At 35.1% G+C, this 26,655-nt stretch overlaps 1 protein-coding gene across 1 annotated transcript in view; it reads right to left on the bottom strand.

The window, feature by feature from the left end:
* Positions 1–26,655, bottom strand: part of LOC138695237 (cytochrome P450 4C1-like) — a 51,221-nt gene that overhangs the window by 14,761 nt on the left and 9,805 nt on the right. Inside the window, exons 3-5 of the mRNA XM_069819690.1 lie at positions 17,161–17,267; positions 13,228–13,318; positions 11,761–11,946 (exon numbers count right to left, since the gene is read on the bottom strand). Of these exons, the coding sequence (XP_069675791.1) occupies positions 11,761–11,946; positions 13,228–13,318; positions 17,161–17,267 (384 nt within the window). The remainder of the gene's footprint in view (positions 1–11,760; positions 11,947–13,227; positions 13,319–17,160; positions 17,268–26,655) is intronic.

Raw genomic sequence — 26,655 nt, 5'->3', positions numbered from 1 at the left:
CATACTGGTTCGTCCATATTAGATTTTCATCTTACATTCTGCATAAACGGTTCTTCGAGATTAATACAAAATATTATAACACTATCGAATAAAATATCGAATGCATAGATCTCTCGGAAATACTTAATGGAGAAACTCAACTCTGTTTTATTATTTTAATAGATTTTTATTAAAAACCAAGACACACTTAGTACAAAGTCAAATATTCATAATTTTAATACAAGGTACAAATCAGATCTCAATCTACCCGCTGTTAGTCTCAACTGTTATAGACAATATTCATGAGGCGTGGGCTAAGCTACCTCAGAAAAGTCTTGGCGTAGAGCTATACAGCGAGTTTACTCCGGCGAATTCCTGGATACGACATCGTGAAGGCCTAACCTCTAGCGAGTGGCGCGAAGGTATTAAAATGTCTGCACACGTGTCTGCAGGACTCGGGACAACATCCTCTGTCGGCGATGCCACAGGGAGCCAGAAACACTTGCACATGTCCTGGGCTCTTGTCCGCACGATGAAGTACTCCGTAACTCACGACACCATAGAATTCGTTCGATGATCGCCGAACAGTTTAGATCAATAAATTTTCAAGTGTTCGAAGAAGTTCACGGACTGGCAGACAATGGCAGTACAAGAAGAATAGACATAGTTGCCATCCCACCAAATAACAATGGCTACATCATCGATCCCACCGTTAGATTTGAAAAACAAAAGACCCAACCTGAAGATGTAAATAGGGAAAAAAAAGACATGTACGTACCGTTACATATTTCATGGACAAAAACGGCCTACAACAAATTGAAGTAATAGGCCTTATGGTTGGGGCGCGCGGAACTATTCCCGGGTTCTTCTTCCAGACCTGGCAACGTTTCGGCCTACAGAGGAAGGCAATTGATGACATCGTTCTTGCAGCTCTGAGAGGATCAATATTTATACTCTACGGTCAACAGTGATCTTCAAATAATTAATTAGTACCTAATTATTTATTCATTCATTTCTTGCCACTGTTGTAAGACTCCACTAAACTTAAACATATGTATATTATTTATACTTCCAACTGTCTAGTGCACAATATGCTCTGTCTTTGTGGCAGCCTGTTAATACAGGGAGCTGTTATCGTTCAGATAAATAAATAAATATCTAAAATCTTTGAAGGGCCAAGAGAATAGGTACAGAATAGAATGAACACAATTTGTCCATACTCATACCACAGTCTACTATATACAGTCGCGAAGCTCAATATGTAGTAAAAATGCAAACATGGGTAGTTCCCCACCACTAGGATCGCTACTATCGCCTCATCATCGCAGATCTCTCTCCTAGTAGACGACAAAATATGTTACACTTTCGTTGTGTTCTTTTGGAAAAATTAACACCTTCCTTCCTTCCATTATTGAAATATTAAATGCATGAAGTTCATTTATTATTTTAATGAAGTATATTAAATTCCACCATAAACTCGAAGATACTTGCAAGAAATAGGTTAATATAATTTTTGTTTGTGCAAAACGAACTGAAATTTACTATAATCGCTTCACTCATTCAAGATTATAGCGATAATTAACTATGAAACCAATAAATATTAATTTGCATTTCCCTTTACAACAATAATAATGGAAATATGAATTAATGGAGTAACTTACGTGTACCGGTACTTGTAGTTTAGGCTCACGTAGTTAACAAAGTGGGATGAGGTTAAGCAATATTAATCACACCAGAATTGGAAATAAAACGTGATCAATAAATTTTATTGTAACAGACTTTTTCTACGTCTCTAGTAAAGTAACAAATAAAAATAACAACAAAATTAACAGCTATAATTAAAAACATTTCTTTTGAAAAAAAGAGTAGGCCTAAGCAATAATAATCCCACCAGAATTGAAAATAAAACGTGATCAATAAATTTCATTAAAACACACATAAATTTTTCTACGTCTCTAGTAAAATATTATTATTCCAATTATTGTATTATAGCCATTAACATTTTCATTACAACCAATAACGAACATTTCACAAGCATCAATGTGAAATACGCAACGAGCTAGCACTCGATGGAAATACGACACAGTCCAAAGTCGACCGTGGACAGTCTATTGTTTCTAGTTGCTAACCGCTTGGAGCGCTTTATCACGAGATTTGCAAAAAATCACCTCAAGCTTCGCGACTGTATATAGTAGACTGTGCTCATACAGTGTGCTCAATATTGATGAAATGTTTATCCTTGTAAACTGAATGAATCTAACATGTATTGTGTATTCTTGTATTAACCTTTGACTTCTTCGATATCTCAAAGTTAGAATGTTGGTGTACGTTCTGTGGAATACAATACATGAAATGAAAATGGAAAATTGTGAAAAGTTCGTGATTTAATGTAAACATCTCTGCAGTACAAGTCATGAAATGTTCTACGTATTCTATGGTGCGGCATTTGAAAACGGATATGACGTCACAGAATACATTAAGCTATATGTGGTCCGAACTGTCTCGTCGCCTGATTATATCCCATGTTCAATTCTGAATGTGGGCTTCCGGCACTTTTTGACGTTCACGACGTCATAGATTTGTTTGTCGACAATTTTACTGATTTGTTAACTTGTTATCGTTCTGAATGTCTGAGTTTTGCACTTAGCAGTTTTATTACTTTTAATTATGTCCTTTTTATAAACATGTAGGCCAACTATTCTGTCACATGAAAAAGAAAATACTGGATTTAGCCTACCTGTTAACAATTCTGAGAGTGTTTCGTTGGGAAAGTTGTTGGAATTGTGGCCAATTCGCCAGCAATTTGGCTGGTGGATGGGAAAAGTACAGGGTGAATCAAAAGCCTGGAACCATAATATAGTAAACATCTTCCATATGCTTGACTTTCGATCACTATAGTTGTTAACAGTATTTGTAAGTATATATTATTTTAATGTAACGAAGTACATATGATATTTCCATGCAGATATTCTGCGTCATCATACTATGAAAGAGTAATGGAACGGAGAAAAATTCTCTCCGGCGCCGGGATTTGAACCCGGGTTTTCAGCTCTACGTGCTGATGCTTTATCCACTAAGCCACACCGGATACAACTCCGACGCCGGTTAAAATCGTCTCAGATTAAGCTCCAACTCTTGGGTTCCCTCCAGTGGCCGCCCTCTGCACTACGTCATAGATGTCTATCTGAGATGATTCTAACCGGCGTTCTAGTTGTATCCGGTGTGGCTTAGTGGATAAAGCATCAGCACGTAGAGCTGAAAACCCGGGCTCAAATCCCGGCGCCGGAGAGAATTTTTCTCCGTTCCATTACTCTTTCATCCTATGATGACGCACAATATCTGCATGGAAATATCATATGTACTTCGGTACATTAAAATAATATATATGATATGCGTAAATCACTTCGTGATTTAAGACGGCGCTTATGCCGTCGGATCCCGGCCAACTAGTCACTCATACCGAGTGCACCTCAGCACATGTGTGGACTTCGGTCCTGCGTTCATAGACATCTATGACGTAGTGCAGAGGGCGGCCACTAGAGGGAACCCAAGAGTTGGAGCTTAATCTGAGACGATTCTAACCGGCGTCGGAGTTGTATCCGGTGTGGCTTAGTGGATAAAGCATCAGCACGTATAGCTGAAAACCCGGGTTCAAATCCCGGCGCCGGAGAGAATTTTTCTCCGTTCCATTACTCTTTCATCATAGTATTTGTAAGACCAAATGCTCTACCAGTGACACATTCGATTCTAGCCCTCAGCTATCTCAAAAGCTGCCATTTTGGATGCAACTTTGAAATTTTAAATGGAAAGGGGGTATTATAAGTACTCAAAATCATGTGATACTTTCTGAAAAAAATAACAATGATGCAATCTGTTTTGAGATATCTCTAATCGTTTTCAAGTTATTTAAAGATAACTGTCATAATGACACAAACATTAGTTACTGCATCTACAGATATTTTGTAACATGATGCAGTACTAAGGAGGCTTTGGAAAAGGTATTTTTATGCAATTCTGGTAATTAACTTTTCCTGCTTTACTGTTTGGTTAACCTGTCACAGTTTCAATCGAAGGCAAAAAAGGGGTCGCGAAATACGAACGACTGAGAACCACTGCATTATTGAATACGCGAATTAAATATGAAGCTAGCTTGTATTCAGTTGTGTGTGTTGTGCTAGGATTGCGGTCCTTAGATGCTGCCGTGTGCAAAGGATCTGGCGTAACACTTCAACACGGAAGCCCAAGACGTTCCAATATTTCTCCCCTTAATTTCTTCCTAACCGTTAGGCTTCGAACACAGGTACATCACGTAAAATCGATGTAGGTTAACCCAAACTACATTATCCTGACGTATTTTACATTCCTCCTGACACACCCTGTACAATTTTGTGTTCACAAATGGTCTTACTGATAAACCTTGTATAATTTTTATACGAAAATTTTGCAGAATTGGGACAGAAAACGTTAATAATAAAACCATGCATAAGCGATGGAAGTGTAAGCAGTACAGGGAAATTGCTTCCCAGTAGTTATACACACGAAATCCCCTGTTTGAGTGTTGTTATATTGAGAAAAAATGGCTGACGTTTAACAAGTGTTTGTAATGATTGTTATTTTATGATGACAGTTGCCTTGTAACCACAGAAATACAAACGAAATAACACAGAATAATTAGAATAATATTGCTGTAGTTGTACTCTTTGATCAAGATATATAGCGTGGTAATCGATCAGGTGCAGTTGTACTATCGATACTTAGGACATTAGCGCACACTATCGGACGCAATAGAGAATCTCAATTATTCTCTTACCTTTCGTAATAAAATAATAACGAAACTATGACGTAGCTATGTAGCAGTTCTATTGTTATACACGACGTATGTAGTGATCAGTGTTGCCAAGTCACCGATTTTGTAGCTAAATCTGGTGTTTTCAGGACTATGGTCAGCTACAGAATTTTACCGTCAGCGGCTAACTATTTATTTGGGGTTTTTTTATGATTCCTGAAGAAGGAGACGGTATTTTTTAGTTTTTTTTTTTTTGTAAAGATATAATTGTTTTTATATAAACCAGAGTTTAATAATGTATTATCACAATTTTTCATTGTGCGAGTATAAATGTTTTATGTTACCTCGATTTGGTACAACCATGTCCATTTCCTGCCTCATCCATTGTTGTTGTACAAATAACGTATGTGTTAAACTCTTGGTCTAATCATGTATGCATTGTTTTTGTACATGAATTGTTGTATTTAATCACTAGCCGTACCCGTGCGCTCCGCTGCACCCGTTAGAAATAAATATAAAGTAATTACATAATTAAAATAGGACATTTGATCCAGGGAACATTCGTGTTTGATAGAAGGATAAATCGTTTATTATGTTACTTAATTTAAATTGTATTTGCATAATTAAAATGCGATCATTTTAATCCAGAGACCACTCATTTGGTCATAAAAATTATTTTAGGAAATACAGGAAACGAATGTACAGAATAGCCTATCAAGTTTTCTGTGCATAAGAAGCTATTTTAATCTTACCTGTCCTCGATTCACTCAGAAGTTACTGTAATAACATTATAGCATTATGTCCATCTAGAGAAACTACACTTTCCAATGGTGAATTAATAATTAATTATGCAAATCGGTTAATTTAGCTTCTGATATTACTTCATACAAACACAGAAACATTATCTGTAGGATATCTTTCATAGCTTTCGATTGTTGCTGTCCAAGGCCCCTTATAGACGAACTCATTTTTTTTTTAATCCAGTACACGGCCTTAGATGGCAGTTATTTTAATTTTAAAACTCATTTATCTCATTAAATATCAGTCCTGTCAACATTTTTCAAGGAATAAAACTTATCGGAAATTATGTTTAAAGAAACGTTTGTTATGTAACATTTTTCATAAAAATCAATAATAAGCCAGATATTTCGATTTATTTAATTCAGGCCCCCTTATAACCCCCCTTTTAAATAATGGATTTTTAATGCCATATAGCCTAAAATCTAAGTTACAACGAACTTAATTGATATTCCAATTTTCATCGAAATCCGTTCAGCCATTATCGCGTGAAAAGGTAACAAACATACAGACAGACAGACAGACATACAAACAAAAATTTCAAAAAAGCGATTTTCGGTTTCAGGGTGGTTAATTGTATATGTTAGGACCAATTATTTTTGGAAAATCGAAAATTACCAGAAAAATTTCGGCTACAGATTTATTATTAGTATACATAAAGAGTAGATAATGAATTGAATTATTATTTTCATTTATGATAACTTACATTACGATATAGCCTATTATTTAATTTATCATTCCGCATTATAGTTTATGTAACACAGACATACAGCAAACCGTGGTTTGATGAAGATTGTTCCATTGCAGTAGATAGAAGGAAACAGGCAAAATTGAAATTATTACAGGATCCAGTTGAGGAGAATAGAGATATTATTTCAATGAAAGACGGGAAGCAAGTCGTACACTTAGGAATAAAAAGAGAGATTACTTGAAAGAAAAACTGAATGAGGTAGAAACAAATAGTAAGAATAAAAACATTCGAGATTTATATAAGGGTATAAAGGAATTTAAGAACGGATATCAGCCAAGGGTAAACGTGATCAAGGATGAGAATGGTGACTTGCTTGCAGACTCTCATTCAATCCTTAACAGATGGAAAAACTATTTTGGGCAACTACTAAATATATATAGGCCAAATAGAAATGATCGGGACGAAATTGAAATACAAACTGCTGAGCCATTTATACCGAAACCCTCACTTTCTGAAGTCGAAATTGCGATAGAAAATCTGAAAAAGTACAAGTCACCAGGTATTGATCAAATTCCAGCTCAATTAATACAAGAGGGTGGAAGCGTATTATCTAGAGGAATTTATAAACTTATAATTGCAATTTGGGAAAAGGAAATTGTACCAGAACAATGGAAGGAGTCCATAATTGTACCTATTTTTAAGAAGGGGGCCAAGACTAACTGTAGTAACTTTCGAAGAATATAACTTTTGTTGAGTCGTACAAAATTTTGTCGAATATCCTTTTGAGAAGATTAACTCCATATGTAGATGAAATTATTGGGGATCATCAGTATGGTTTCAGGCGTAATAGATCGACTATTGTTCAGATTTTTTGTATCCGACAGATATTGGAGAAAAAATGGGAGTATAAGGGTACAGTACATCAGTTATTCATAGATTTCAAAAAGGTGTATGACTCGGTTAAGAGAGAAGTTTTATATAATATTCTTATTGAATTTGGTATTCCTAAGAAACTAGTTCGATTAATTAAAATGTGTCTTAGTGAAACTTACAGCAGAGTCCGTATAGGCCAGTTTCTATCTGATGCTTTTCCAATTCACTGCGGGCTAAAACAGGGAGATGCACTATCACCTTTACTTTTTAAATTTGCTCTAGAATATGCCATTAGGAAAGTTCAGGATAACAGAAAGGGTTTGGAATTGAACGGGTTACTTCAGCTTCTTGTCTATGCGGATGACGTGAATATGTTAAGAGAAAATCCACAAACGATTAGGGAAAATACGGAAATTCTAGTTGAAGCAAGTAAAGTGATAGGGTTGGAAGTAAATCCCGAAAAGACTAAGTATATGATTATGTCTCGTGATCAGAATATTGTACGAAATGGAACTATAAAAGTTGGAGATTTATCCTTCGAAGAGGTGGAAAAATTCAAATATCTTGGAGCAACAGTAACAAATATAAATGACACTCGGGAGGAAATTAAACGCAGAATAAATATGGGAAATGCCTGTTATTATTCGGTTGAGAAGCTTTTGGCATCTAGTCTGCTGTCCAAAAATCTGAAAGTTAGAATTTATAAAACAGTTATATTACCGGTTGTTCTATATCCTTGTGAAGCTTGCACTTTCACTTTGAGAGAGGAAAAGAGATTGAGGGTTTGCGAGAATAAGGTTCTTAGGAAAATATTTGGGGCTAAGAGGGATGAAGTTACAGGAGAATGGAGAAAGTTACACAACGCAGAGCTGCACGCATTGCATCGTTCACCTGACATAATTAGGAACATTAAATCCAGACGTTTGAGATGGGCAGGGCATGTAGCACGTATGGGCGAATCCAGAAATGCATATAGAGTGTTAGTTGGGAGGCCAGAGGGGAAAAGACCTTTGGGGAGGCCGAGACGTAGATGGGAAGATAATATTAAAATTGATTTGAGGGAGGTGGGATATGATGGTAGAGACTGGATTCATCTTGCTCAGGATAGGGACCAATGGCGGGCTTATGTGAGGGCGGCAATGAACTTCCGGGTTCCTTAAAAGCCAGTAAGTAAGTAAGACATACAGTATTTAAAATTTAAAACCAAACTGATTATTGGCAGGCACGTCTCCAGCTCAGTGTGAAATCAGATAATGAACCGACTGGTGTGATTGAGAATGTGATTGTTTCCGAAGTGTCCAGTATATATTCTTGAGCTATTTCATTCAATTTTGAAGAAATGTGCCCCGTAAAACTCCATACGTTCTAAAGTTTAGAGATGTGTGAAAAAGAAAAACATGTGTTGAAAGGTAGGGTGGAAGAAGTTGCCGGTGATAGCTGGAAAGCTCGGTGTAAATGGTGTAAGGTGATAGGTATATTGAATGCAAAATATTCAGATTTAATTGCCCATACGATTTTGCACACAGCCTACAAAGTGATACACACTTTCCATAATTGAGGACATCACCAGAATAACGGCGTATACCTTTATACGCCCGTTTTCCGACGATCAAGGAATTAGATAGTTGAATGCATATAGTACACTGTAACAAATTTTCGTAAGTCTAGCTTCAATACGTAACACAAGACACAATGTTACGTGTTTACGTTGAACAAGTGAACGCACCTACTACAGCGGCAGCCACATGTTGTTGCAAGCCGTACTGTAGTCGCACAGTCTACTATATACAGTCGCGAAGCTCAATATAGTAAAAATGCAAACATGGGTAGTTGCCCACAACTAGGATAGCTACTATCGCCTGATCATCGCATATCTCTCCTAGCAGCCGACAAAATATGTTACACTTTCGTTGTCGTGTTCTTTTGGAAAAAATTAACACCTTCCTTCCTTCCATTATTGAAATATTAAATGCATAAAGTTAATTTATTATTTTAATTAATACATATTAAATTCCACCATAAACTCGAAGATACCTGCAAGAAATAAGTTAATATAATTTTTTTTCGTGCAAAACGAACTGAAATTTACTATAATAGCTTCACTCATTCAAGATTATAGCGATAGCGATAATTAACTATGAAACCAATAAATATTAATTTGCATTTCTCTTTACAACAATAATAATGGAAATTTGAATTAATGGAGTAACTTACGTGTACCGGTACTTGTAGTGTATGTTTACGCAGTTAAAGTGGGATGAGGTTAAGCAATAATAATCACGCCAGAATTGGAAATAAAACGTGATCAATAAATTTTATTGTAACAGACTTTTTCTACGTCTCTAGTAAAGCAACAAATAAAAATAACAACAAAATTAACAGCTATAATTAAAAACATATCCTTTGAAGAAAAAAGTAGGGCTAAGCAATAATAATCCCACCAGAATTGAAAATAAAACGTGATCAATAAATTTCATTAAAACAAATTTAATTTTTCTACATATTTAGTAAAATAACACATAAAAATAATAACAAAATTAATAGCTACAATTAAAAATATATCCTCTGAAAAAAAGTAGACCTAACCTTTATTTCTGTGGAAATTTAGCAGCCTAAGTGACAGAACTTTAGCCGGTATCTAATGTCCTTTCGGTTAGACTGAAACATTTCATTGTGAAATTTAAGGATATAATGTATTCTAACAGTCACAAAGAACTTCAAATTAACAGTTTTGTTTAACTCTGGCCTCTTTCTCTTACTGTTGCTACAATTTATAGCACTACAAACGTCTCCTCCTTGTCCCATATTATTATTCCAATTATTATATTTTAGCCATTAACATTTTCATTATAACCAATAACGAACATTTCACAAGCATCAATGTGAAATACGCAACGAGCTAGCACTCGATAGAAATACGACACAGTCCAAAGTCGACCATGGACAGTCTATTGTTTCTAGTTGCTAACCGCTTGGAGCGCTTTACCACGAGATTTGCAAAAAAACACCTCAAGCTTCGCGACTGTATATAGTAGACTGTGGTAGTAGGCTAGTATTCGATGTTTAGGCCTACTTTAGGTTGTCAGTTGCAGCAGTGAGTCATGACCGGAAAAATGGGAAAAATGAAGCTTGTGAGCAAAACTAAATGAAAAACCGAAGAAAGGAAAATAGATAGAAACAGTGGCAAATCATACACAACTTGTACAGGCCAGGAAATGGAAGAGAAGTCATTTACACCGGTAAGAAGATGATGTATGAAAATGTGTACACATGAAATTTCGAAGGACGATCAACTCTATATTTTCAAATGCTTTTGGAAAATGGGTTCGGAATTAGAAGAATATCATTTTATTACTTCTTGCCTTCAAAGAGTGAAACTAAAAACTAAGAAACATCAATCATTCATGAATAGGGATAATTTGAGGAAATATAGTGTTTTCTATAATGGGAATAAAAAAAAGTAATATGTCGAAACTTTCTATTGAGTCTATTGCAAATTTCAGAGAAAAGATTAACAACAATTCAGAATAAACTGGTTTAGTGACATCCTGAATGATAAAAGGGGTACACATTTAAATCGCCTTATACAAACATGATGCAAATGTATAAACAACTGCAACACAGTACATCAGGGGTACTTTTAGCTTGAATCTCATACTCTGCATCATTTGTTCCCTTCAACATTTGGAAGACGGTAATGGAAGTGTCGCAGCTGAAACTTTTGAGTCCAACACAAATGAATCCAGTGCCTTTGGAATCTCCCAAGGCAAAGAACTTAAGAGAACTGTTACAGTTTTTAAATGAAGATGTCCAAATTTGACTGAACTCAATTCTGAATAAAGCCGGGACATCATCACACAATGGTGAAGATGACTCTAGCAACAATAGATGATGAACAAAGAAGAAAAATACATATAAGAAGAACAGAACCATAAACTGAAAATGTAGACCTAATGTTATTTTGTAGGCCTACTTGTGTAATTATTCAATATTTTTATTTAATAAACTATGTTATAGTAAATGTATATTTTATTTTGTTGAATTTATTTTATTTTACTTTGTATTAATAAAGTACGAGATGTTCTCATACATAATTAATTTTCATGCAAATTTAGACACTAGAACATCAGTAAAACATATTGTCGCCGTAAAAAGGGCATTTGCTGTTATGTTTCAATAATTTTGTCTTAAATATCCTCGAAACTATTTAAAAGTAATGAAAAACTTTTTCGACACAACTATGATGAATCTGACAGCTTACAAACATTGAAATTAGTTTATATCAGAACTTCAATTTGCTGTATACGCCCTTATTCGGGTGACGTCCTCAATTTAATCTACATTTTTATAAAGTCCTCCAGTATAGTTTGTATTTAAAATTTGGACGTGATGTGTTAAGAAAAATCTGGAGTTTTTCAACTACAGTTTAGCGGTTTTTTTAAGCTCGTACAGCGGTAAATGAAATTTTGAGTTGGCAACACTGGTAATGATTGTTAGTCAGGAATTTACACACTGCTTATAAAGGAGCTATTCAGTGTATAAGTCAGTTAAACGTCTGTATAAGAGATTTTATTAGTAAGACCGATAATCATTAAGATGAGAATTGTATTAATATATTTGATAGCTTACTTACCTATGCTTACTTTCATTGTTTGATGTAACATAAAAGGATATATGTCAAATTCTTGTCTTCCTACATGCTGTGATAGTTTATTGAGCGTAACATAGACATGTCTGTTGGCTATCTGCACATTGGATTTGAATACAGACACGTTAAGGTTTGGTGCAATATACTTTCGATTCTGCATCCACTTTGCACCTGAAAAGAAGAACAGCTTATAAATTCACCTGTAACTTACTAAAAAAAAAGATTGGATTTTATAAGCAATTCTCTATTTTTCAACGTAATTATGTTTTATCTCAATACAGCTCAGTACGATCCAGAAGATTTTATAATATATGATGGGTGTAGAGCACAAGGGATATAGGCCTAAGTGACATAAACCTACTATTGAAAAAATTGAGTTTCAGGTTAAGTGACAATGGAACATTGAACCCAAAGTCCGTGATGTATATTTTGTGTTTACATATTGCGTCTGGGTTATATGAAGTAATTTACTGCATATTTTGAAGAAATTTTAAAATTAAGATGTTAGAAATAACCAATTTATAATAAGACGTTCCACTTTTACATCATGTGTTCCGAAAAATTTTGCAGATTACGTAAGGGTTCAAACTAAATTTAATGTGTAAATTATAAAATACATTCCAAATTCAAGCAAATGTATGTGTATGAAAAAAGTTGAAGTTCTTTAAACACATGGAATATAGGGGAGAAGAGAGCACATTTGAACAGATTGAATTTCCTACCCCATCACATAATTTTCGTCAAGTTACCGGTACTGACAGCAGAAGGCAGTCCTTCTGATGTATTGCCTGCCATTTTTCTTCCATTTAATTTATTGGTGTGAATTCAGTGGATGAACTTGTGTTGAAGTGCTTAGAAAGTATATATTATCTTCTGCAGTAGCCCGCAAAATTTGAAGTTTGTAAAGAAAGAGCTTAAGTCGCTTGTGGAATTTGTAATCCTCGTGATTCACTGCGAATAGACGTAGTTGGCTGTGTTGGAAAGCTTCATGTATTGCTGCAATTTGAGCTTCAACAACCGAATATCACGTCTAGAAGGTGCATGACGAGTATTGTAGACTCTGCTATGATTTCTTTGAACCTGTGTCGTTGAATTAGTCCGAATTAGCCTTCTACACAACGAAGTTTCTATTCTAAATTCGCCATTTTCAGAAAAAAATGTGACATACGGAAAAAAAGTGACATGCGGCTGAAGCAACAATGACTATTGCCAATGAAGAAAATTTCCCAACTTTTGTTAAGATCTTACAATAACCATAATTTAATTATTCTTAACATGTTATTAGATATTTTGGTATTATTTTGTTACATTATTTTATGCACACTGTGTATATAAAAAAACCGTTCAAATGTGCCCCCTCTCCCCCTATTTCGCATTGCAAACCTTCCAAGAAACCAACAGATTTTGTGTCGAATTATTATACTGCGAAGAAAGGTAAATAAATAAACTTACCAGTTCCTGTAACCAATCCTTGACCGAAAAAAGGCTCAAAATATTTGTAGAAAAAAGCTTTGTCCAAAAGGTTCATGTCAGTGAGTAGAGTCTGAAAAATACAAAAAACAATCAGCTGGCATTCACAAATATTTCATTATTATAATCAATTAATAAACGTGATCTTCCGCGACAGGGTTTAACACTACAAATTCAGCGATCTCTGCAAAGAACCTCTATTTCTTAGGATCTGTTCTTGTCCCCTCTTCTGTGCATGTGCTACATTGATTGAAATGACGTATCAATTAGCCACGTGTAAGTAAATGATGTATCGGAATTAAATTTTATCCTTTGTTACTTATAACCGTAGTTCCATACCCCCAATTGCTACGTTTTTACCGTCATTGATTATTATTAGTTTTGTTAAGTTTATTTATACGCGCTTTAACATCTGTGGTCATATCGCGTATAAGATCTTTGGCTATGTCAGTAGCAGTGTTGCCAAGTCAGCGGTTTTGTAGCTAAATCTGATGTTTTCAGGACTGTGGTCAGCTACAGAATTTTACCGTCAGCGGCTAGCTATTTGTTTGGCGTTTTTTTGTTTTACGATTCCGGCAGAGGGAGACGATATTTTCAAGTTTTTTTTCTGTAAAGATGTTATATTGTTTTTATAATTTTATTTGCAGACAACAACATTAGTCAATCATAAACCAGAGATTAATATGGTATTATCACAATTTTTCTTGTGCGAGTATAAAATATCAACGTTTTATGTTAACTCGATTTCTTACAACCATGTCCATTTCTTTCCTCATCCATTGTTGTAGAAATAAGGTATGCCACATTCGTTAAACTCTTAGTCTAATCATGTAGGCATTGTTTTTGTAAATGAATTGGTATGTTTAATCATAAAGAGTAGATAATGAACTGAATTATTATTTCAATTTATGACAACTTATATTATGATTCATTCATTCATAGATTTCTGCCCATGGGCAGGTCTTTCACTGCAAACCCAGCATTCTCCTGCTTTTCCTACTTTCTGCCTTCCTCTTTGTCTCCTCATATGATCCATATATCTTAATGTCGTCTTATACTACTAGGTTCAAAAAGTTCCCGGAATTTTACTACCATTTTTCGTATTAATATATAACAAGGGATATTATACATTTGTTTTGTTGGTAACATTCATGATGTCATTTCCTTAAAGTTTGTTGATAATGGCAATTATTGGTTTTGAGTTGTAGGCATTTGTTTATCATAGTGTTTTGTTTGTTCGTCGCATTTTGTAATTATGTCCACAGAGCAAAGTACAAACATCAAGTTCTGTGTTTTGCTGGGGACATGATTAGTATGGCTGATGAAGATGGTGATTTCTTAAACAAAATGAAACTGGTGCTACTTGTACGACCCAGTCCCTAAACGACAGTCATCTGAGTGGAAATCGAAAACATCTCCTCGGAAGCAAAAATTTCCTAGGGACACTTCCAAAGGCAAAGTTATTTTAAATGTTATGTTTTATTTAACGACGATCGCAACTGCAGAGGTTATATCAGCATCGCCGGATGTGCCGGAATTTTGTCACGCAGGAGTTCTTTTATATGCCAGTAAATCTACTGACATGAGCCTGTCGCATTTAAGCACACTTAAAGCAAAGTTATTTTGGAAGTTTTCTTCGACTCTCAGGGTCTCATGCACCATGAGTTCATTCCAGAAGGTCGTACTGTAACGAAAGAATTGTACGTAGAAACCCTCCGTCGCCTCTGGGACGCAGTGAGAAGGAAACGTCCAGAAAAGTGGGTAGAAAACAACTGGTTCCTTATGCATGACAATGCACCTGCTCATCGCGCAATTATTGTAAAGAATTTTCTTGCCAGGCACAACATAACTGCTTTGGATCACTCACCATACTCTCCTGATCTCTCACCACCTGATTACTTTCTGTTTCCCCGTCTGAAAAGTCATCTGAAAGGACGGAGATTCAATGCTGAAGAGGTTATCGCAAACGCGACGAGAGCACTAAGACGGGTTTCACAAAATGGCTTCCAGGCCTGCTTCCAGGAACTCTACACGCGTTGGCAAAAGTGTGTTGTTGCGGAAGGCAACTATTTTGAAGGGAATGCTGTAGAATAGTGTTTAAGGTACGTTGTTTCTATGATGCTAGCAAATTCCGGGAACTTTTTGAACCTAGTATGTATTATATATTATTTAATTTATCATTCCGCATTGTAGTTTATGTAACACATACTTAAAACTTAAAATCAAACTCATTCTTGGCAAGCACGTCTGTAGCTCAGTGTGAAATCAGATTTCGAACCGACTGGTGTGATTGTGAATGTGACTGTTTCCGAAGTGTCCAGTATATTATTCTTGATCTACTTCATTCAATTTTGAAGAAATATGCCGCGTAAAACTATATACGTAAAGTGGCCACGTTCAATTAGTAGGCTAGGGGTGTCAAAGAGGACGGAAGCTTTGTAGTTTCAATAATTTTAATTATGTCAAGTCTTTTGAAGGCCGCTCCAATACTTCATGTTATATTAATATATAGCAGCCACAAACAAGACGTGACAACGTCGCATTTTCATTTTATTATCGGTGCATGCAATAAAGACCTACAGATCTTAAAAGGAATGCCGCTGCCTAATAATTACACGAGGCTACTATACAAAAGTTTAGAGATATGTGAAAAAACATAATTTATTTATTTATTTATTTATTTATTTATTTATTTATTTACTTATTTAATTACTTACTTAATGTACTTATTTATTTATTTATTTATTTATTTATTTATTTAGTCATTTATTCGTTTATTCGTTCGTTCTTGCATTCGTGCAGTCATTCATTCATTTATTAGTGAGTTATTTATTTATTTATTTATTTATTTATTTATTTATTTATTTATTTATTTATTTATTTATTTATTTATTTATTTATTTATTTATTTATTTATTTATTTTACTTATTTTACTTATTTATTTATTTAATATTTATTTATTTACTTATTTAATATTTATTTATTTATTTGTTTGTTTTTATTTATTTATTCTGCTGCAATGTAAAGTCTTATGGTCCAGAGAAAATACTCTTCTTTATTCGCTGATTGCATACACTAGGCCTACTCATTTCATCTTCATATTTTGTAGCAACATCTAGACCTACTAATTTTTTTAGTTCATTTTTGCAAAATTGCCATAAGTCAAGTACCAAATCAAAACAAGCAATCACATGACTTATTTTAATGTGAATTATTCAGTTACAAATTTACATTTTATTTATTAAAACTGTTAAATATCTAACATTTTTCTATTTGATTTAACATCTACTAAGCTAGCCAAAGTTTTTGGTCCAGAGATAATTATTCGGAACACACTGCTGATCTTCACTCGTTTCTCCCAACGAGTAGAACTCTTTCTAACTCGTTGGTTTCTCCTCACCTTTGGTTCCATGCTCGACACGGCACGGCACTAATGCTGGGACATTTTGCTTACTATAGTTTGACAACTCTTTCTTCTCTCTCCCTCACTCCTCGTCATTCAGTCACCAATCACCACGTAAATATCTGAGAGGGTGTGTGTGGGCATCGCGACCAATAGAAGAACCACTCTCCAGTATTACCACAATAACGGATTCTTCATTTTTGCCTCGACTGTCGGCTAGGAAGGTTCCATTATGCTAGCATTGCAGGCAACTAGTCAACCTTTTAATGCTTTTGTTAGCAGGTTTGACAAACTGTGAGTGGACCTGCAAGTGCATAGTTCATAGTGCTCTCTCCCTTCCCCCCGTGCTTTCTCACTTGCTCCTCCCCAAGACAGCCAGCGCTCACGTACTAACTCGGTCAGGGTTTCAGTTCGATTTGTCAATCTATAACAGCTGTTCGACAGAGACATCTAGCGACCTTGTTGTATTCTAGAGTTTAGCGCCTGTAGTTAGGCCTACCACATCACTCACCTTGCAGTCCTCGGTGTTGTTGATGAAGACTAGCAGTTGTTGCAGGAACCATGCTCGACAGATTTTCGGATACTTCTTGTACAGCAAGTCACAATATTGCAGAAAATCTGAAGCATAATAGAAACTACTGTAATATATTTTAACTTTTATTTCAGTACATACAGCAGAGTCCGTATAGGTCAGTTTCTGTCTGATGCTTTTCCAATACACTGCGGGCTAAAGCAGGGAGATGCACTATCACCTTTACTTTTTAACTTCGCTCTAGAATATACCATTAGGAAAGTCCAGAATAAAAGAGAGGGTTTGGAATTGAACGGGTTACATCAGCTTCTTGTCTATGCAGATGACGTGAATATGTTAGGAGAAAATCCACAAACTATTAGGGAAAACACGGAAATTTTACTTGAAGCAAGTAAAGCGATCGGTTTGGAAGTAAATCCCGAAAAGACAAAGTATATGATTATGTCTCGTGACCAGAATATTGTACGAAATGGAAATATAAAAATTGGAGATTTATCCTTCGAAGAGGTGGAAAAATTCAAATATCTTGGAGCAACAGTAACAAATATAAATAACACTCGGGAGGAAATTAAACAGAGAATAAATATGGGAAATGCGTGTTATTATTCGGTTGAGAAGCTCTTATCATCCAGTCTGCTGTCCAAAAATCTGAAAGTTAGAATTTATAAAACAGTTATATTACCGGTTGTTCTGTATGGTTGTGAAACTTGGACTCTCACTCTGAGAGAGGAACATTGGTTAAAGGTGTTTGAGAATAAGGTGCTTAGGAAAATATTTGGGGCTAAGCGGGATGAAGTTACAGGAGAATGGAGAAAGTTACACAACGCAGAACTGCACGCATTGTATTCTTCACCTGACATAATTAGGAACTTAAAATCCAGACGTTTGAGATGGGCAGGGCATGTAGCACGTATGGGCGAATCCAGAAATGCATATAGAGTGTTAGTTGGGAGACCGGAGGGAAAAAGACCTTTAGGGAGGCCGAGACGTAGTTGGGAGGATAATATTAAAATGGATTTGAGGGAGGTGGGATATGATGATAGAGACTGGATTAATCTTGCACAGGATAGGGACCGATGGCGGGCTTATGTGAGGGCGGCAATGAACCTTCGGGTTCCTTAAAAGCCATTTGTAAGTAAGTAAGTATAATGTGACTTTTATTTCAACAACAACCACACACCCGTCAACAATGGGTATTCCACTCAACACTGCAACACAGTAGTCGTTATTACACTCCACAGAACGACAATATTACTATTCACGTGGATTATTGAGAAGAACAACAATATACTCCTAACCTCAACTAATGTTCACAAAGCACTATGTACAAAACAAAACTGTTAGCTCTCAGTTCACAGTTCGTTCGCCTTGGCTAGTTCTTCTAGCTTACTCAGTCAAGTTCACGGTACGTCGAACCCCGGGCCTTCCAGATACAGTTCACTGCACTTCGAATCCAAGACTTCCGGATACGCCGTAGTCACCTGGACGCTGCCACAGTTGCGTTCACTGCACATCCATTCCAAGGCTTGAAGACCAGCCAGCTCTCTCGCAGCTGAAAACTAACCAAACTTCGAAGGTAGAGATGAGAACGATATATCCGTTTTTACGAAATATCGATATTTTCGTTTCGATATAGCGATATATCGATATCGAAATCTTGATTCAACATATCGTATAATATATCGGTTTTCTCATAAATTTATCGATATTTTTTGTGGAATTATCATCATTATCAACAACAACAAAATCCACACTAGACAACTCCGATAATTCGCGAGAGATGGCGCTACTGATGGTGGAAATTTACATAATTGTGCAACCTCACTCAATACCTTGTTCTAATTGGCTGGACTGGAATTCGAATTCAAACTGTTTAATATGCAGCACCAAATCCAACATGCAGCGTGTGCGAACGTGAGACAGACCGGAGGTTTACCTACTACTGTTTTAATATTGTTATTAATGTTCTCCAATACAGGAGCAACTCCAACCCTGAGAGGGAACCGTCTGACCACAAAACGGGTATCAAAACTTTTATTTCTATATTCTGAAATGGAAAGAGAAACAAGGATTTAATACCTATGTGACATTTGTTTACGTCTATGATTTCTGTGCACAACCTAGTGCTGACATTCTGTTTTCTTATATATTTTAGTGCATAAACATTCTACCCCTATAATCATCACCATTGTTGTTTGGAATGTTGGAGTGTAACAATAACTTGCAATGGGAACTTACTATAGAAGGATTGTATCAAATCAACTGTGAAGTTTGTTAAAACTTGTAACATTCTAAGTACGGTTTATTTAGGCCTACATTTAAAAATGATTACGTTGTTAGGTAGAGATCTGTGTCCTGGATTGAATCCTATATACCAGACGTCTCAATAGGGCCTCTTCGGAGCACTTCCTCCGCTCTCTATTTTTTTAATGTAAAAGTGGAACAAGATGCGTGAGCAGTTCGTGTATCTCCGGGTGACGTCATTGACCGCGACGTTTGAATAAACATCTGCAACCGCTACGATGTTGTGTCCATCTCCGAGGAAAGAATGTCCTTATTACCGCAAATGTATGAAGAAATAAAAGCTTTTATAGGAAAAGTGAAATTGTGGGAGTCGCAAGTTTCAGTGGGTAACTTTTTTTTACCACTTTATTAATCTAAAATTGTTACCTAATTTGAATCAAGACCAGTGTAACAAATATAATGAAGTACTGAAGGACTTGAGAAAAGAATTTGAGACCAGATTTAAGATTGTTTGTGAATTTCTAAGATGTTTTGGTTATTTTAAATTTTATTATTGAAAACATCACGAACTATATTATTTAACTATTATTGTAATTAATATATTAATATTGACGTATCATAAAAATACGTAGTTTTACAACCAACAAGTTTAATTATAATTTTGTTATTATTTAATTGAATTTTGTTTCGTTAAATTTAGTGTAAACTTAAAAAAAGAGAGATAGCAAAAACCATTTACTAGAAATGAAGTATTGTTGTTGTTTAGTCAACTGTCCGAAGACAGGTCTGAATCTCCCAAGCGATACCAACAAGGCACCACTTAAAGACAAAGATAATGGGGTAAGGTGGCCAGTTCCTTGTTCTTAAATAATTACGTAACATGTATGGTTCTTCATGCTTTTTACTCATTGATATAGGCCCTATCATTAGAAAATAAATTTATCATTATTATTATTATTATTATTATTATTATTATTATTATTATTATTATTATTATTGCAAACTACTTAACAAATTTTATTCCTTCAGAAAATAACCGTGTATTGTGACAGTACAACTCAAAAGTGCAGCTTTGTGGCATTTCTCCCGCGACAGTTACAACTTAGCTCGCTCATGCTTGTAATATGAATCAACGATCGGCTATCTTCGGGTATTGCGCTTATCTTTTCAGCTGACTACGCTATCTACATTTGCTCTCTGTAACAACTTTCATGCGTTGGCCTTGAGACGCCTGCTATATACCATTAGAATAATTGAATCGTGTTCCAGTATCAAATACTCAACCATGTACAGTTCACTTAACTCTTTGCCACTATATCATTTAAGCTCCCTTATCTCCACCAGAATTTTTATTTAGGTTAGGACCTACTTCATATGGTATTTTTATTGTTACAATTTTACATTTATGCTTTTGACTGTTATAATCGTTCGATATATAGATATATATTCTGCGATATATAACGTTTATCGAAATTAGGTTTGCAATATATTGCAATACCAATATATCGGTATTTAATTTATTTCCTCCATCACTATTCGAAGGCTGCTCGCACTTTCATTTATTAAATCACACGTTCTCGATCGTTCTGTGTCGCGAAGCCTCTGGGTTTCCACAACATTCTAACCAGTGTTGCCAACTCAGAATTACATTTACCGCTGCACAAGCTTAAAAAACCGCTAAACTGTAGTTGAAAAAGTTCAGATTTTTCTTAACACATCACTTCCAAATTTGAAATACAAACTATGAAGTTTTAGGAACTGAAAAATTTTATATAAATATAGATTCAATTATGGAAAGTGTGTGTCACTTTGTAGGCTCTGTCTTCTATGCCAAAACGTCTTCATATTCGTACAGAGTTTTAAGCGGCATATTTCTTCAAAATTGAATGTAGTAGATCAAGAATATTATTATATTGGAACATTGGAAATAATCACATTCACAATCACATCCGTCGGTTCGAAATCTGATTTCACACTGGACAAGAGACGTCTTGTCAACAATGGGTCTGGTTTTAAGTTTTAAGTATATATTACATGAACTCTAATGGGGAATGATACATTAATTAATATATAATATAACAAATATTGTAATTGTATTATTAATATTGTAGTTGTAATCCCATGGTAGAGGGGAAGAGAAGGCCTGATGGCCTTATCTCTACCAGATTAAATCAATAAGTAAATAAATAAATAAAAATAATTTGGTCATTAACTATTCTTTATGATTAAATACATCAATTCGTTTACAGAAACAATGCATACATTATACTGGGTGTTCAGTTCAAAATGTGTCATGGCTCGCTGTATGCCGTCATGTGGCTAGCCGATGAGCCTAGAGAATTCAATCTTCCTACACTTCCGCAGAGGTGTATAATCTAAGAGGCAGAGAAGTTGCCTAGCAAGTACGGCGTTCATTCTGAAAAGTACGTACCGATACGTACGATAACGCCGGTAGTGGCAGGAATGTGAACTGTTTGGAAATACGTACTGTCGGGATATGGGGAGAGCGTTAAGACGATTACTTTCGTATTTGTTGACATTAACTTCGACGGTCAACATGAACACGGAGCATTTAATTTGTGTTGTGGAATGTTACCGTACGCAACCGATAACAAATACCCTGCGTACGACTTGCCGGCGCAAAACACAGTTCGAAAGAGGTTATGGTAGCACACAGACAGTACAGACCGCCATCTGTTGCTACGACGTTGAAGTTATACCGTACACGTTCTCAAGTTCAGATTGAAGAACGCCTTAAATAATAGACAACTTCTCTAACATATAAGCTGAAACTCGCTTCAAATCGGTGACCCAACAACAGTGACGTCATGACACACTTTGAAATGAACACCCAGTAGTTATAGATAAGAATTTAACGAATGCTGCATACCTTATTTGTACAACAACAATGGATGAGGCAGGAAATGGACGTGGTTGCACCAAATCGAGTTAACATAAAACGTTGACATTTTATACTCGCACAATGAAAAAGTGTGATAATACCAAACTAAATCCTGCTTTATGATAACTAACATTTTTGTCCGCAAGTACATATAAAAACAATAACATATTTACAGAAAAAAACTTAAAAATATAATTTCCCTCTGCCAGAGTCATCAAAAAACGCAAAATAAATAGCTAGCCGCTGAAGGTAAAATTTCGTAGTTGACCATAGTCCTGAAAACACCAGATTTAGCTACAAAACCGCTGACTTGGCAACGCTGAACTCCAGACGTTTCCCTCACGTCCGTCCCCTTCACTCCGCGCCCCGCTAGCAGCTCTCGCCCTTGCCGCGCCGAGCTTCAACGTCCGCCGAAGCCCGACTCTCCGCGTCCCGCGCCTCCGACTCCACCGGACGCGCGCGTAGATTCCCGAGGCAACAGAATGTTCCAGCACGGTTGCCACATTATTATTATTATTATTATTATTATTATTATTATTATTATTATTATTATTATTATGTGAAAATTCTTGCAATTTCAGAACAATTAACATACATTTTAATGCTCGTATCTACGTATGTATGTAGATTATTAATATACCGGTATGTAATTATTAGGCTGATGCAAATATTCGTAGCTTTTTTGCTGGACACAAGTTTTTATTTGAGATGAATAGAAGACAGAAATTAATCAGTAGAAATAATTATTTATTTATTTACATTTATTTATTTTTTATTTATTTATTCATTTATTTATTTATTTATTCATTTATTCATTTATTTATTCATTTATTTATTTATTTATTTATTTATTTATTTATTTATTTATTTATTCATTTATTTATTCATTTATTCATTTATTTATTTATTTATTTATTTATTTATTTATTCATTTATTTATTTATTTATTTATTCATTTATTTATTTATTTATTTATTCATTTATTTATTATTTATTTATTTATTTGTTCATTTATTTATTTATTTATTTATTTATTTATTTATTTATTTATTCATTTATTTATTTATTTATTTATTAATTAATTTATTTATTTATTTATTCATTTATTCATTTATTTATTTATTTATTTATTCATTTATTTATTTATTCATTTATTTATTTATTTATTTATTTATTTATTTATTCATTTATTCATTTATTCATTTATTCATTTATTTATTTATTTATTTATTTATTTATTTACTTATTTATTTATTTATTTATTTATTTATTTATTTATTTATTTATTTATTTATTTATTTATTTATTTATTTATTTATTTGTTTTCATGTGCTGTACAACAGCCAGTGGACAATTACAGTTCAGCACAAAGACATGTAACAAAAACAATAGCAATGATATAAATTACAATAAAAGTATACTACAATGGATCATTAAAGAAATGGCAGTTAAGTGAGATGATAATTGCACATGAAAGAATGGAATCATATAAATGAAGAATGGAATCATATAAATAATATTACAAAGATATACAGGGACATCATTTTATTTTTACTTCAATTTTTATTGTACCTGAGTTTTTGAATGTACTTTACTCCCACCCCTTCTATTAAGGAAGTTCCAACTCCACACAGAACCAAGACCGCAGATAGTAAGCAGTACTGAGTTACTGAGTATAGTACGTTCCAGAAATATGTTCGCGTTTTCCAGTGACGAAAGAGCTTTCAATATTGAATCATATTTTCGCACAGGTACTGTCCGTTTGCCTACGTCGCATCCCGATTTCCCCCACCTGCTTCTGCTCGCCCCTCTGTAATAGCTGGGCTGTCTTAGCTCTTTTCTGAAAACATTAATTTCTCTTAGGAATTGGAAGTTACGTAATATTATACAGCTGTTTAATTTAACTTAAATAAAAGGGCCTCGTTAAGTAATTAACTGTCACGTGATTTCCTCCCTTTCTACAATCCTGCGGCATAACCACTTGGACGGACAGTAGATAGCATGTCTGAGTAATTTTATATTTTCGGGTCGGGCAGAAGTGAAGATTGAATTTATAGTACGTAGAGTAGGTACAGAATTATTTCAACATGAGTTACTAGTACGGAGGACGAAACTGGCAATTGGAATTAGATGCAATAGTCTATAGTGCGATAATATGCACAAAAGAACTGAAGCCTGTATCGAAATGAACGGCCACCATTTTCAAAATTGTGTTTAAATATTCATATAATGATTATTTTTCAATTTAACTTCTTTCTCTATATTGTACGCTAATGTGCTGTAGACAGTATAATATACACTGCATAACGAATACGTTCGCATGGATAACTCACTTCGTGAGTAAAAACACTCACTGTTAATACTGTACTGTACTTTGATTAAAGAAAAACCTAATGAAAATTATCAAACTAAAAATCGCGATATTTCCTAGTTTACGTAAATGGATGAACTACTTTTCTTCCTTCCTATACCTAGTAGAGTGATTTGTGTTTTACGCCAGTATGATCGAACTCCAGTCTTGGAGGGGGGAGCAAGCGGTGTTTCCGGTACTCTAAAGATATAGACAGGTTAATATTAAAAATGTTAGTAAAAATAAAATGATGTCCCTGTACAACAGTGGCCGTGAGCACTCGCTGAAATGTGCAATGGGTACGCGGTGCCGTCCCGTGTGCACCGTTGTGCAACAGGGAGAGATAGAGAGCATACCCGCTAGCAGCTACGAGAGCACTATAGTGCACTGCGTTTTCTACGGGTAAGAGAGGCTAGCCCCAGCGTGCTCTGTGCTGACGACTCCTGATATACAAGATTACGAGAATATTATAATACATATCTAAACAAAAGGCATAAATTAATAACAATAATTGTTATTAATTATCAATTATTGATATAAAACTCAAAAAGTATGTACTACACATTAAATAGATCCAAGTTCAACCCATGCAAATTAATAATAATAATAATGATTTATTTAACCTGGCAGAGTTAAGGCCATACGACCTTCTCTAACACTCAACCAGGAGCATATTTTATGCATCTGCAGACCAGAGAGAGAGAGAGATTTAGAATTCCTATTATAAAAAAAAAAATATGAAATCTTAAACCCTTAGCAGGAATACGAAGACTCATATTGCTTAAGAATGATTCACAACCAATCTCACCCTTAATGACTTTATAAAAAAATAAACAATCAAGATCTTGAATTCTGGCAAATAAACTACAGCAATTAAAATATTTGCAGTTAATCTCATATTTTATAATCATCAGAATTTGGTAAAAAATCTATAAGAACATAAGGAAATAAATTTTCTTTGAATATTGTTTAGCTTAGCCGAGTCAGTGGAAGTAATGGAGTTCCATACAACAGATGCATATTCAAGCTTGGATCTAACCAATGTATAGTATAAAATTAATACTGTGACAGCTGCAATGGGGTTTGAACACGCGTCCGACGAAACGCTGGTACGGGGAGCATCTGCATGCTGAAGGGCAGAGGGGGTGTATTACGTCAACGCGACGAGGGGAGAGTGCGCGCGCAGCTGCTACTTGCGGAGTGAAGGAGGGACGGACCCTCCCGAAGTCCGTCCGAAGAGCAGCAGCGTGCGAGATGATTCGAGAATGGACTCACGCGTCGAAATAACTCGAACTTTCCAGGCCACTTCGCTGTGGTTATAAAAGAAGTAAGCGCGAGGGAACTCAGACAGCGTGTGATTCATGATTAGTTCAGTGAGTAAGCCAGTGAACAGAGCAAGCCAGTCAGTCTTGTGTACCGGAGTTCGACTTGAGTGTGCGTCCGCAACTGTGTCAGCATCCGAAGGCCGGAGTTCGAGTGCAGTGGACCGCAGTTAGAGGGACTGTCTCTGAAGGTCTGTGGTTCGAGATACTGTGAACTCGAGTGACTCAGCTAGAAGAACTGTGAACTGAGAACTGACAGTTCTGATCTGTAAATAGTGCTTTGTAAATATTAGTTAAGATTAACAGTTCATTGTTGTTCGTAATAGTCCTAGTGAATTGTCATTGTCGTCGTCTGGGGAGTGCACTAACGAATACTGTGTTACGTGTGTGGAGAGCCAATTCCATTGTTGCCGAGAGCGTTTAATGTGAATTGTAGAAAGGAATTATCATTGTTGAGTCGAAATAAATTTACAATACACACATAGGAGTAGAAAAAGAATAAGTTATAGATCTAATTAGACCAAGCATTCTTAATGAATGCGTATAAATATAGGGTAAACATTGGTAATTTCGTGATAATTTCATGAAAACTAATTTAAAATGCAAATGTGTAAATATATCCTTATTCCGATTTTTTCATCTAAAAGACAATAACT

Source organism: Periplaneta americana, chromosome 2 (assembly GCF_040183065.1).
Source record: "Periplaneta americana isolate PAMFEO1 chromosome 2, P.americana_PAMFEO1_priV1, whole genome shotgun sequence".
Taxonomy (NCBI): Eukaryota; Metazoa; Arthropoda; class Insecta; order Blattodea; family Blattidae; genus Periplaneta; species Periplaneta americana.
Note: the sequence above shows the minus strand (reverse complement) of the source record. Positions and strands in the feature narration are given on the sequence as shown.